The sequence below is a fragment of the Periophthalmus magnuspinnatus genome, chromosome 9 (genome assembly GCF_009829125.3).
Source record: "Periophthalmus magnuspinnatus isolate fPerMag1 chromosome 9, fPerMag1.2.pri, whole genome shotgun sequence".
Taxonomy (NCBI): domain Eukaryota; kingdom Metazoa; phylum Chordata; class Actinopteri; order Gobiiformes; family Gobiidae; genus Periophthalmus; species Periophthalmus magnuspinnatus.
Genome location: NC_047134.1, coordinates 23,217,305 through 23,232,478, shown reverse-complemented (window position 1 = coordinate 23,232,478; position 15,174 = coordinate 23,217,305). Strand labels below are relative to the sequence as shown.

The 15,174-nt window shown below is 41.6% G+C and overlaps 1 protein-coding gene across 1 annotated transcript; it reads right to left on the bottom strand.

Moving 5' to 3' along the window:
* Window positions 1-572: 572 nt before the first annotated feature.
* rgs7bpa (regulator of G protein signaling 7 binding protein a) lies at window positions 573-13,375 on the bottom strand. The gene is made up of 6 exons (XM_055224279.1): window positions 12,595-13,375; window positions 8,193-8,359; window positions 2,594-2,724; window positions 2,086-2,230; window positions 1,584-1,654; window positions 573-1,389 (listed from the first exon to the last, which is right to left on the bottom strand). Exons 1-6 carry the CDS (start codon window positions 12,736-12,738, stop codon window positions 1,298-1,300), a joined length of 750 nt encoding a protein of 249 aa, XP_055080254.1. The 5' UTR covers window positions 12,739-13,375; the 3' UTR covers window positions 573-1,297.
* Window positions 13,376-15,174: the final 1,799 nt, after the last annotated feature.

Sequence of the window (15,174 nt, the reverse complement as noted above, 5' to 3'; positions counted from 1 at the left end):
TCCTACTTTTTTATTTACTGATTTTTTTCTCTTATTATTTATTTTATTTTATTTTATTTATTTATTTTATTTTATTTTATTTTATTTTTGCTAAATGCATTTTAAAAATAAAAATATAACATAATATATATATAAAAAAGATGTAACCAAAGTGTTATAAGGCAGTAACATAACCTCCAACACTGAATGCTACTTCTGTGGATACAGTCTTCAGCAAAAGTATTTTTACCTTGTGTTTTTAGAATTTTTTTACAATTAAATCCTTTAATGAGAGAAAAACAAAAGTCTCAGGACCAGTTTAACTTTACCGGGACGTGTTCTATCGTTACACAAAGGACTCCATGCTCAAATGTAGTTTTTTATAACAAAAGTTTATTAACAATGTAAAATGACCTATCAGCATTGACTACGGAGCCTTCAGTGCGCCCTACACAAACGTCACTACCTTTAAAAGCTAGAGCCATGCTGCCCGCCCCACGTGAGCCAGGCCCCCTGCTCAGTCCCCTCCCTCCCCCACGCTCCCCCTCAGTCCTCTCACTCCTCTCACTCCCCTCACTCCCCCTTGCTCCCTCCTCTTCTCACTCCAGAATAATACGAGCATTGCGTAAGGTTATGTTTATATACACAAATCTAATGTCTGGGTTTATACATAGAGATCGTGTGCAAAGTCTTTCATGTTTTGTGTCGTATATTCCATTGTTGAAGCTGAAGAGTTAATGTTGGGTATAGGTTCTTGGTTCATGGAAGACTAAATTAAGTACATTTAAGAGAAAAACAGCAACAAACAGAAAGACCGCATCACACGACAGACTTAGTCCGCTCTGGTCCAGACGCCGAGCTCCACAGACAGAAACAAGAATATTCCCTTTTTTAAACATAAATCTTTGTATCATTCGTTCAAGACTTTAAGGAGGTCAGCGGACACCCACCTCCTACACTGGACACGCCAGGACTTTGGGACTTTTACCCAAAAAGAGTTGCAAAGTATCTTAAAATATAGGTTCATGACTTTTCATTACATTGCAATTACAATTCTTTGTATTACAAAATAAAATTATAAAATGGGCAGCATTTAAAAAAAAGAGAGAGACAGAGAGAGAGAGAGAGAGAGAGGGATAGAGACAGAGAGAGAGAGAGGGAGGGATAGAGACAGAGAGACAGAGACAAAGAGAAGGGGGGATAGAGAGAGAGATAAAGAGAGGGACAGAGAGATAGAGAGAGATTGGAAAATGGCAGTAATAGATCGGTGGGAGACACACGTGGTGAAGGATTGTGGGTAATGGTGTCTTTGTGGCCCTTAGCTGGTTACTAGGCAACAGAGGCCGAAGAAACGCCTCTTCCTCTGTCGGACCAGTGGGTAGGGAGTCAGGTTCAGCAGGCTGCTGTCATCTGCAGGGGACAGCGCAGAGGTCAGAGGTCAGAGGTCACCTCTACTGCTTTATATAACACTACATACAATGTTAGGAAAGACCTGCAAATTACTTTATATGTGCAAAAAGTACAACACCAAAGTACTTTATATGTACTCTAAATACTATGTACTTTATGTGTAGTCAGTGTACTTGGCATGTACTGTGTAGTACCTTGGTTCTTCAGTGGTAAAGGCATAGTCTCCCTGAGTTTACTGAGAAGGTTCTTCATCTCCCTCATATCCCTGAAACACAGAGTGTCACGTATGAACTTTTACTTTTACCGTTATAGTATCACATAAACATGTACTTTTTCTTTTATAGTACCACATGAACAAATTCTTTTACTTTCACTTTCATTTTTTGCTGAGGTGTTTAAAAGTGTTTTACTTGAGTTTGTTTCTACAGTGAATCACAAATCTCCTCAAATGACTCAATTACAATTATACTTCTTAAACTAAGTTAAAGTTTAAAATCACTTCACCGTTATGGATAGCGAGTATTTCTAAGGTTAAGAACAGCCTTTACTGTCCCCTTGGGGATGTTTGTTGTAGGTCAGGACTACTTTAGCTGGTGACATTTTACCTAAGAATATGTAGTGTATCCCATGTTTACACACTTGTATCTTTCTGTTCACTAAAATATGAAAAACAAAAGTGTCCTGTGTAGTACTGACTTTTCGATGTTGTCGATGTCGGTGGCGAGCAGCCAGCAGAGCTGAGGACAGTCTGTAGGGGAGGACGAGGTGTCCTCCAGGATGGGGATGTCCGAGCTCTCATCCAGACGAGTGTCCAGCGATATGGGTCCACACGGTTCTTTACCTGCACAGAGACATGTTTCTTTATGTGATTTTACAAATATCCTGAGAATTCACCTTGTTGGCCAGGATATTATTATGATACACTGCCTTTAATGTGGCCATGTGTTGTAGTACAGCGTGTGTCCTGCGGGGGCATCTAACCTTGTGGTGCAGTTGCACAGAGCCCAGCAAACACGCAAACTTTAATATGGACATGTGTTGTAGTGCAAGGTGTGTCCTGTGGGGGCGTCAGAGAGCTCTGTTGTAGTTGTACGTTCTGTAGAAGTGTCAAGGAGCACGTGTTGTAGTACAGCGTGTGTCCTGTGGGGGCATCACAGAGCTCTTGTGTTGTAGTACAGCGTGCGTACTGTAGGGGGCGTCTGACCTTTGCGGTGCAGTTGCAGGGAGCCCAGCAGACACACAGACTTGAGCATCTCGGTGATGTACATTTCCAGACAGCACTGCAGCTGAATGAAGAGCCGACAGATCTCTGGGTGGATCTCTCCGTCCTCCGGCCTAAAACGCACATTTAAAGAGACGTGTTACCTAAAATGCACATTTAAAGAGACGTGTTACCTAAAATGCACATTTAAAGAGACGTGTTACCTAAAACGCACATTTAAAGATGTGGTGTCTGTGGTGTAGCTCGTTGCTCCTTTACAGATAATTTATTTACTGAATTTAGAGTCATTTGAATCTACAGTTTGATCCTCCTTAGGGTTAGACCTCATTTAGAACTAGTATAGGAACTAAGTCGTCCTATTAGACCTAGTTTAGCCTGTATTTAGACCATAGACTATATATAAATGGACATAGCTAACCTGCTAGCCACCATGTTCCAAATAGAAAGTGAGCATGGGCGTGCTTCCAGCTCCATCCACTCTGGCTCTAATTCACTTTACATTGAAAAACTGTGGCCCCTCTCTCTGTAACTGTTGCTGTCAGACTCCACATTTTGCTTTTAAAATGTTTGTATTAACCAACTCTACACGATTGTGGTATTTTTATTTCACTATTGTTCCCGTGAATCAAGATACGAACATTAATAACAGACAAATCAGGCGTCCTCTTTTCCCGGTCACTCCTGTTAGCGTTAGGAACAGGCTTGATTAACAGCATTGCTAAGCTCCCTGCTAAACCAGCAGTGCAGGCGGAAAGGGGCATTACCTTCAACAGCCTCGCTCCGGATTGGCTCTTTGGTTGCTATGATACTTGCAGTATCATGAACTTCTACTTCTTTATTTATGGTTTAGACCATAAATAAAGTCCTGTGTTATTGATTTACTGATTTAGATCTGGTGCTACTCAGAAGACCAAATATTTTAATTGTTGATACATGGTAAGATCTTTTACATTCACTCCGGTCCCTTTTAAACTATCAGCACAGATATCAGCACAATTTATCATAGACACATTTTAAACCAAGCACACAATATAAACAAAACCACAGGCAACCTTTTGAACAGTTTAAGAAGAAGCTCTTTGTCTATAAAAAACATAATCTGGCTTTTGAAACTGCAGCGATATTACATCTGTTTATTAGATTATTCACATTTTTTTCATATAAATCCAAAGCTCATGATGTCATGTTTTGTTTCCTGTTCCCTGACTGAACACGGCCTATGCATAAAACAAAATGTAGAGTTGAGGTTATTTCTAGCACATTTGGCGTGTGATTTCTGCATGTTCCTGTTTACAGCTGTGATCGTGTCAGAGTGTCACGCACATGTCCTGACTCCACCCCCTCACATTAAATAGTAATATATGGGCTGTATGTGAGGCCCCTTCACACTTTACCACACTATACCGCACTTTAAAACACTATACCACAGTATACCACACTTTATCACACTATACCACACTTTAAAACACTATACCACACTTTACCATAATATACCACACTACGCCACACTTTTCCACAGTACACCAGATTATACCACATTATATCACACTTTACCATAATATACCACACTACGCCACACTATACCACACTTTACCACACTATACCAGATTATACCACATTATACCACACTATACCACAAAATACAACACAACACCACACTATACCACACCATATGACACTATACCATACTATAGCACACTAGAGCAGGAAAATGAATTATTGAACCAGAAAATAGGTTACAGCTATGAGTGCCTCACACATTGGGGGAAGGGAAGAGGAGGTGGAGGAGGAGGAGGAGCGAGGTGGAGGAGGGGGAGGAAGGAGGAAGAGGGAGAAAAGACGACCTCGTGTTTGCTGTAAGATGGAATAATTCTGGTGTTCATTGTATATTTTGATATTCTATTAAAACAGCATTGCATCCTGTTAAAGGTTTTAAAGTTAGAATGAGCGATTTGTTTTGTCAGACAGATTTCGTTTACTTTTACATTCGGTACATTGCAGTTACTTCCTGTAGCCTTCCTCACAAGTGTCAGGTGATGGTGTAGTGCTGTAGTGTAGTGATGGTGTAGTGTAATGATGGTGTATTGTAGTGATGGTGCAGTGATGGTGTAGTGTAGTGATGCTATAGTGAAGGTGTAGTGATGGTGTAGTGCAGTGGTGGTGCAGTGATGGTGTAGTGTAGTGATGCTGTAGTGAAGGTGTGCGATTGGTGTAGTGTAGTGATGCTATAGTGAAGGTGTAGTGACGGTGTAGTGCAGTGATGGTGTAGTGTAGTGATGCTGTAGTGAAGGTGTAGTGATGGTGTAGTGCAGTGATGGTGTAGTGTAGTGATGCTGTAGTGATGGTGCAGTGATGGTGTAGTGTAGTGATGCTATAGTGAAGGTGTAGTGATGGTGTAGTGCAGTGATGGTGTAGTGTAGTGATGCTGTAGTGAAGGTGTAGTGATGGTGTAGTGTAGTGATGCTATAGTGAAGGTGTAGTGATGGTGTAGTGCAGTGGTGGTGCAGTGATGGTGTAGTGTAGTGATGCTATAGTGAAGGTGTAGTGATGGTGTAGTGCAGTGATGGTGTAGTGTAGTGATGGTGTAGTGTAGTGATGCTGTAGTGAAGGTGTAGTGATGGTGTAGTGTAGTGATGCTATAGTGAAGGTGTAGTGATGGTGTAGTGCAGTGATGGTGTAGTGTAGTGATGGTGTAGTGTAGTGATGCTGTAGTGAAGGTGTAGTGATGGTGTAGTGTAGTGATGCTATAGTGAAGGTGTAGTGATGGTGTAGTGCAGTGATGGTGTAGTGTAGTGATGGTGTAGTGTAGTGATGCTGTAGTGAAGGTGTAGTGATGGTGTAGTGTAGTGATGGTGTAGTGCAGTGGTGGTGTAGTGACATCTCTTATGGGCTGCTTTACTTGTTTTTTCAGACAGTAGGGGGCGTAAGCTTTACAACTTTCACTGTATGGTCTGAGGTAACATTGGCTGCTCATTTGCCCGACATATATTATATTGTATCATTACAGGCTTCCATTCATGTAATTCTGACACCAGACAAATTCTAAGGTTTTAACAGGAAGATCTGAGCATTTTGGAATAAAGTTAATAATGTTTACAGATTATATATTTTCCTATAGATTAAACCAGATTATTCTTATATTAACCTTATGTATTTAAATCAGACCTAGTGTCACAGACTATAACTATAGAGCACAATGGGGCTGATATAACCTGTACATTGGGCTTGTTTCTTACTAAATCAGTCCTCCTTTGTGTCCTTGTTTTTTTCAGGTGGTTTCATATTGATTTGTGACATTCCTTAAATCTTCTCTCTTGGATTAGCTGTGTACAGTGTGCTATCTTAAGTGCATGTGGCTAAAATGGAGGTACTTATGCTAATGAGATGTGCAGTTCAGACTCCGGGCGCTGCTCTGGGGCCGGTCGTTCGAGCTTTTAACTGCAGCAGAATCAATGTTTCAGCACCACGGACAGTGCCATAACTTTTCCTATTGCTAATCCTGGCTCTTCTGTCATCCTTAAAGTTTATTTTTATTTTAGTATGTGTTTTTTTCATTTGTGTTAAGTCATTCTAATTTCAAATAAGTGGTTTTCTTATTTTAGCATGACACAAATATCTAAACCTCTCTTGCTCCCTTCAGTTTGGGAAAATTGGCAGCTTATGGTATTGTAGATGTACTGGGGCTGTTGGGGCTGCACTGAAAGAGCAAAGGATAATGGTCTATAGCGCTGTCTTTGCCTTTTTTTTTTTTTTTTTTTACTTATATTTCATCATATTGCAGTAAAACAATGCATTTAACCCAACAGTTTACAGTGAGACTTGAGATCAGATTTCCATCCATCCATCCATTTTCTTCCGCTTATCCGGAGCCGGGTCACAGGGGCAGCAGTCTAAGCAGGGACTCTCAAACTTCCCTCACCCCAGACACGTCCTCCAGCTCTTCCGGTGGGATCCCAAGGCGTTCCCAGGCCAGCTGAGAGACATAGTCCCTCCAGCGTGTCCTGGGTCTTCCCTGGGGCCTCCTCCCAGTGGGACATGCCCAGAACACCTCCCTAGGGAGGCGTCCAGGAGGCATCCTGAGCAGATGCCCGAGCCACCTCAGCTGGCTCCTCTCAACGTGTAGGAGCAGCGGCTCTACTCCGAGCTCCTCCGTCCTGAGGTCAGATTTGTTATTTATATTTTTTTGATAGTATAATTAAGCATTTTAGAGTATTTTAAAGATCACCTCTGTGGGTGATTTTCAAAGTCTAGACTGTAATAATGTCATATTCCCAGATGGAGGCGCAAGAGCCAATTACCCCTATTGATTACATTGTACTTTGCCATGAAGTATCCAAAAGGTAAACTCACAAATGTTAAACCGGATCATTTCTATTAATGACCAAACTCAAAAAGTTGCTATATTTCAACAAAAATTTAACTTGAACAATATTTATTTTAGCCCTTATTGGTTCTAAACATAATTGGCCTATAGAATATTGTGATGTCATCTAAAACCCAGCAATTTTCAACAATTACCAGGTGGGGCACTGTCCAGGGTGCTGAAACAGAAACTCCAGAACATTTGGCTGATTCTCTGGTTTCAAATGACTTGCTGATATTCTACACGTCTATATGGCTTCACTGCGATAAGAGCAAAACAGTGGTGTTAGTTTGTGTGTTATTCAGTCTGAATCAACAAATACACAGAATAAATGGTCCTTGTCACTAATAAAAATGATCTGTTTTTGCTTATTTCATTTAATAATCAGGAATGCAGGAATTGCTAGGTTTAAGGTGACAACACAAACTTCTGTTGGTCTTTAGAACTGAATGGAGACGTGGGGCAGGTAAAAGTGCTGATTTCATGGCACAGTACAATGTAATCCATATATCTGTGTAATGCCTCAGTCGCTAGCCTAGAAACAGAAACAGTAAATAATAGTGGGTTTCAGTTTCAGTGTAGTTAGCTTCTCCCTTCAGATAGATATAAGGCAGTGTCCACCAGTAATCTGACCAGAACAGAAGAAGCGGCTTAGATGAGCAGCAAACGTCTTCACTCCTAGAACTTTTTGTCCAGTTGACAGATTTTACTTTTGGCTTGTACAATGTAATCAACAGGGAAAATCTCGCTCTTATCCTGCAGCTGGGAATACGACATCCTCACATCCTAGACCAGGGGTGTCAAACTCAATTTCACCGAGGGCCACATGTAACTGTAAAACCATATAAATGTAACTGAATGTAATGTAAAATAAAGGTAACTGCTTTTTTTTTTTTTACTTATTACTTGACTACAAACACTGCATATGCGTTTAGATGTAAAAAAATAAAAATAAAAAATGACTGTAACTGCATATCTCCTAATAAACTGACATTTTAAGACAGTCATACGTTTTAATTTACCTTGTCGCGGGCCACATAAAATGACATGGTGGGCCGCATTTGGCCCCCAGGCCTTGAGTTTGAGTCCTAGACTCAAGATTTCACAGTCATTGTCACAGAACAACAACGCCACAATGTTTAGATCATCAAACCCTGCAGAGTTTTTAGCCCACCCCATAATAACCCCATAAATACCCCCCAGTGCCTGTTTCCTTACCCTGAGATGAGCGAGAGGCTGTGGTGGGCGGCCCGAGCCATCTCGCAGCCTTTGGTCCTGGTCTTGAGCATCTCAGCGCGCAGAGAGGGACAGTCCACAGTGATCTCCCCGATGGAGATGACCAGCTCCCGGTACAGGGCCACCAGAGTGTTAAACTCCTGCACGATCTGAGCAGGACAGGACACAGCAGCGGTCAGGGAAAATATATACACACAGACAAGTAAAATAAAGACATGAACAGAAACATTGCTTAATAATAACTGTAGTAGTGGTAGTAGGATTTACACTCTCATTCATGTGTTTTTTCTTTATTTTTACTACTTTCTTTTTCAGACAACATCAAATATATGAAGTAAGATATATGGAATTATGTAATAAAGAAACAAAGCGAAATAAATCTACTAAATATTTTACGACAAAGCAAAGGTTGGGTATTTTAAGGATTTGAATATAAAATAATTCTTTAGGTTAATCAACACAATATTTGATCACTGTGCTAATCTACAGTTATAGCCACAGTCGCCCTGTGGCAGACTGACCAAAGACCTTCAGCCCCTCGAACCGCCAACATGTAATATCTGAGCACAAGATGGGTGAAGTGTCTTGCCCAAGGACACAACAGCAGCACACACTGGTCCGAGTTTGAACTGCAAAGCTTCAGGTCAAGGGACGAGAGCGTAGACCAGTGAATAAATAAAATATCTACACATGCCAACTACTTTTACAATATATGATCTTATCTGCATCCTCATCCCTTTAAAAATGTTTACTTTCCAGACCTGTATTTTTTTAAGTTAAAGACAAATAGTATAGTTCTGGGTGGTTAAATGTCTTTTTTTAATTACACTATAAGTAACATCTGCACTCTTTGTGTTTCCTATGGAGTCCATCAGGGCCAGGGCGAGTCCGGAGCCTGGAGCAGAACTTTAGAACGTTTTTTTTTTTTTTTTCCTCTCTGAGACCTAGATCTGAATAAGACAAATGAAGCTCGGGCCAATTCCTCTCAGATGACACCTCGGCCTCTCCACTGTTCTACTTTCAGCTCCATTCTGTCCCATTTTAGACAACAACATCTTTTTAGAGCAAGATCAGTGAAGGTGACAGAAATACGGTTTGTAAGAGTTGTGTTGACTTCAGTTTGACTTCTAAGAACAAGAACAGAAGGGGAACCAATATATGTTTAGATTATTTCTTAGTTAGTGGAATTATATTTGAACATTTTGGTTATGTTCTTGTTTTTATATAGAGCTTTTTGACCTTCAAGTCACTCAAAGCGCTTTACATCAAGGAACCACTAACTCATTCACACACACACACATTCATACGCCAGTGTGCACAGACACCGGGGCGAGGGGGGTTAAGTGTCTTGTCCAACGACGCAACAACTGTATTCATCTGTGGGAGCTGGAATTGCACCGCCAACCTTCAGATGAGTGCACAAACGCTCTACCAACTGAGCCACTGTCACCTATTATTAGTATAACAGCTGCAGTATTACATGTAGTAGTGGTTGTTTTACAGAACAGTTTGTAGTAGTTGAGAAAAATACTGCGTTCAGAATACGTACTCTGTGTTATATTATAGTGTAAAAACTACAGAGTGTATAAAGAAGTGGACTGAGTGAGTGTGTCGTCACCCACAGCGTTGGGCTCCAGTCAAATGAAGCTCACCGAGACTAGCAGTTATAGGGGCCAATTTGGAGCCAGCTTCCGACTGCGAGTATCATAGCAACCAAAGAGCCAATCCGGAGCCAGGCTGTAGAAGGTAAAGCCTCTACAGTCTATGGTAAAAACATAGGATTAAAACAGCTCGATCACTTCACTGTTCTGTTCTGGGCTGAATTATCACTGAAGTTTTACCCACAAATAGATAAAAGTTTGGACACACCCTCTCATTCAATGTTTTGTTTTTGTTTTGTTTTTTTTACTACTTTTTACATTTTATATACATGCAGAAGACATCAAATATATGAAGCAAGATATATGGAATTATGCAGTAAAAAAAACAAAAAACTCAATTTAAAATAAAAAAAATAAAAAATAGTAGTAGTAGTATTTAGTTGTTTTTTTTTCATATAATCTTACTTCATATATCTGATGTCTTCTGTGTGTATATAAAAAAAGAAACAAACATTAAATGCGATTATGTGTTAGTGTTTTTATTTTATTTTATTTTATTTTTTATTGTTTTTTTATTGTATTATTATTATTATTATTATTATTATTATTATTATTATTATTATTATTATTATTATTATTATTATTGGATTTATTTTTACAGTGACTAACATCTTAAATAACTATACAGTGGTCCGGTCTGGAGACAAAAACAAAAATACCCAGCATGCTTCAGTCTCTGTCCTGATGAGGACTGTAGGGTCATTTTGGGTAAACAGAAAAAACCCTGAGTGCTGAGACTTTTATAGACACATCCCAGAGAGAGCCAAGACTCATGTTACACTGCGACTGAAAGAATCGAAGAATTACCAACCATAGAATCACTATGAGCCAAATACACATGCAGTACTTCTATTGTCCAAATGCAGGCTTCTGTAGTACTATTCACATTCACATAAATTGCCCCCAGTGTACGCAGACACAGGGGGACAAGGTGGGTTAAGTGTCATGCACAAGGACACAATGACAGCTGGAATTCCACTGCCGACTTGTGGGTCAGTGGATTTGACCTCTCGCCCTAAAATGTTTAGGTCAAGAGCAGGATTCACAGCGCCAACCTTTGAATCAGTGAACAAACACTCGACCAACTGAGCCACTGTCGCCTCAGTGTTTACATACAGCATTTTTCAATAGTGTAGTGTAATAAAAAAAAAGTATCTGCTGAGTGATTATTTTACTGCAGACTTAATGCGTTTACTCTTGACTTCCCCTAGTGTTGCAAAGTGGTATGGCAGGTATTTACAGAATTCTTCTAAATTCTGTTTGTTCAGAGGTCACGGCTGCAGCACCAGTTTAAACAAATAAAATGGGAATATGAATTATGATTTCAAATTTCAAAATGTCCAAATTCATCATGAAAAATGTATCTAAGGTAACAATCTAATGTAACCATGGTAACTGTGTACACAAACAGGAAGAACTACATTTAAAGAGATATAGTGAAAGAAAACTGAATTAAAGGGGTCATATTGTCCTGTAGAAGTGAGCGTAAATGGCAAATAGTGAACAAGTTTGGTAAGGTTTATTCTGAATAAACAAAATGCTTTGAACTGATTCGTCTTGTGAACTCGTCAATGCCGATATCATCTTAAATCCACACACAGAGCTCATTCTTGCCCATATGAGGGGCTGCACCAGACATTTTTGGTTGGAGGAGCTAAGAGGGCACTGAGGTCTTCACTGGGGGACGCTCACTTAAAATGTTTGTTTTGTGCTGTAGTGATTTATAAAAGCTCATATGGAATTCTCTTTATTGGAGTATCTGTGTCATCCTTCAGTCGTCCAGGTCTGATCCATAGCAAAAGCTGAAGTTTAAATCTGTCAACTGAACAAATCACGAGCGAAACGTCTTCACTCCTACAACGATTTGTCCAGTTGGCAGATTTAAACTTCGTCTCTTTCTATTTATTGGAGCGTCATTTTGAACATTTATATTCTAGATGAGATGTGCTATGAAAGTGGGGCAAGTGGGAGCTATGGGGGGCCCCTCAAGCCCCCCCTGCCTAGCGCCCCCCCATCCCACCCCCGCACCCCCCGGCGCCGCCCCTGGTTCATATATATATTTAAAAGTTCATCTCCATTTTCGCATAATACGTGCTCTTTTATACGTAAACGCTGCGCCTGTTTGGACGTGCGCTAAACGGATTGGCGCTGCAGTTTTAAAGAGCGCGCATCTTATGTCTAAATGGGTCCCGTATCGATTCCACATCAGCTTGACTCGCTTGTGTTCCGGTTACACAGATGGGACGGGGTTGTTAGACGCTGCAGAGTGCGGAGGTTACTCGGGTGGATGTGCGTGTGTCAGTGTTTACTCCCGCGCGCGCGTCCCGCGGGTGCGTTGTACCTCTGCTGCCCGAGTGACGCGCACCTACCCCGAGCTCCACGTCTGACCATCCGCAGCCCGGTGTGGATCTGACACAGCAGAGGACATCTGTGTCACGATCACACGCACTCTCACGCACCCACACGCACGCTCACGCACTCACACGCGCGCACAACCCGGACCCTGTCATTCTGATCAATTGTAAAAAAAAAAAAAATCACCTTTGTGCGACAACTGCATCTCGTTCAAAAACCCTGCGCAGCACAAACCACAAGGGGGGGCTATTTTTAGCTTTGGCCACGCCAGGTTTACAGTGGATGCAGCAGGGGCTATTACCGCTGCGGGATGGGAACAAAAGCGAGCTAATGCGAACCGTTTAGTGACGTGTCGTGCTCAGACGTACCATTCTGCAGTCGGCCACGGCGCGCTGGGCTTTGCGGCTGCTCTCCGTGCTCTCCCTCCGCTGCGGGTCTCGGTAAGGAGGCTTGCCGATCTGGAAGACGCTCGATCTGGGGCGGTTTTTGCGCCCGTTCGATGCAGAACTCATGCATACACATCCACTAAGAAAACAGCCCCAGTACAGAACGGCGCTTCTCCTCTAAGCTGGAGAGGATGTTTGGAGATGGTCCGTGATGTCCCACACCCCTCCACTTCTTCCACCCCACAGCGGTTCTCTTTCCCGATCACCTCAGTCTGAAAATCTGCCCCAAACTCCGGTGTGGCTCGCGATCTTCTCTCGGTTTACGCTCCTCCTTGACGCGCGAGTCCTCTCCGCATTGCCTTTGACTGCAGCGGGGTGCAAAGCAAGTCACCTTCACTCCAGCAGCGCGCCGACAAGCTCTCAGCTCAAAGCATTCACGCCCCAAATAAAAAATAAAAACAACAAAGTGCCAAACAGGTCCAGCTCAGGGCTCTCCTCTCACGAAGCGACGTCGACGGCACTCGCTCACAGGTGTCCTCCAAATGCAGCCATTTCTTATAATTACGCGTTCCCATTAAGAAAAGCGAGCGCTTTTGCTGGAGACGCACAGCCCCTCCTATAAGAACGTCCTCCCCCCGCTCTCCCAAAACTTCAGATGAGACGTGCGCGCGGTGCCTGGGGTCTGTTAACCTTGGAAAAAGCAGAGAGAAGAAAAAGAGCAGAAGGAGGGATGGAGAGATGGAGAGAAGAGGCAGAGCAGTTGCTACAGGCCTGACGTGGATGAGGAGGCTAACACTGCGCACCCAAAGGACGGGAATACTAATGGACCTCCGCCCAGAGCACTATTCTATAGATATATGCGCGCGCACGTGACACGAGCTCCTCTGCGCACGTTTGACAGCAGCACATTATGAATCTCACGAGGATCAAGATAATTCAATGAAAAATAGATTCACACGAAAAATCTCTTTAGTTGGAAGTATTTTAGACTTATATTTCAGACTTTTTCCATTACTTCAAATTACCTCAAAATTGGGTCACATATTTTAATATAAGACAAACTCCTGGACTTAAGTGAAGATTTGTCATAAAGTGGGTACATTTCTGCAGGTTTACACAGTGTGATGTTTAGCTATTTGTAAAATGAACAGAATCTTTCTCTACTACTTTAAATACAACCCATAAAACCCAAATAAAAATAAAAACAACAAAAAAACAACATATTTTAATTTCATTTTTGTAACATGAGTAAATAAAGGGATCATGTAGGATCTGCTCAAACAGTGTTTTCTTTTGTTTTCATGTAAATCAGCTTAAAATGATCAAAACATTATTGTGAAAAAGAAAGTGCTTTTGGTTCAATATGTTTAAATCATCTGAGGCACAAAACCAAAATCATACACTGTGTAAGTGAAATATGATGTGTTCAGAGTGAAACCAGCACATTTACAGTGATCTGGTGAAGTCTTTGGTCACTGCGTGAGTCCAAAGGTCAAGCATTCCCAGAATCCATTGCACAGCCTGAAATATCATGTGCATCCCAACAGAAACATGACACAGAGTCAGACTGATGCTGTTTGTGGATCATCATGAGGCTAAATGAGTGACTTTACTTAAACCTCCTTCGTTCTGCTGTTGGGGGTTTTCAGATTATTAGTGTGATGATGTCAAACTGCCAGATGGGGGCGCAAGAGCCAGATTTCATTGGACTTTATCATGAAATATCCAAAAGGTAAATGCACAAATGTTGAACATGACCATTTTTATTAGTGACTAGACCCAAGAACTCCCCGTATTACAACAGAAATCTGAATTTGAACCATATTCATTTTAACTGCCCCGTCAGTGTTAAATATGACTGACCCATAGATTGTGGAGATGTCGTCTGTCCAGACTCCAGACTCTGTGTTGGAGAGAGTTTCAGTCATCTGTCTGTTAGCTTTATGTTGCTAAAAACACTGCTGCTGCTTCATTTTCAGTCGGGATGCACCGATCTGATACTGGTGTCTGATATCGGTGCAGCTACTGAAAGATTTTCTAGATCAGATATCAACTTCCAAATCTCGATTCAGCCGATATCCTGGCTGGACGTATGAAGTCATGTAATGAGACTATTCACTGGTCGTAGTCAACCCAGAAAGTCTCACACTGTTTCAACTTTTATTTATACAAAGCTGTTCTGTCATTACTTGAGAGATAAATAACAGCAACATGGGGCGACAGTAGTTCAGTTTAGTGTTTGTCCACTGATCCGAAGGTTGCCGGTTCCAATCCCGTTCTTGCTGTGAACATCATTGGTAGAGCACTCAGATCCATTGTCCCACTAGTTGGCGGTGCTGTGTTGTGTCCTTGGGCAAGACACTTAACACCTCGCCCCCAGTGTCTTTGTACACCGGTGTGTGAATGGGTGAGTGATTTCTTGGTGTAAAGCGCTTTGAGAGTCTTGAAGGTGGAAAAGCGCTGTATAAAAATGTGCCCATTTACCATAACACATGTGGACCAGTTTGTCTTATTTTACTTTTGTTTTCAGTCTCTGCTCTGGTATCAGTTGATATCGAGGAT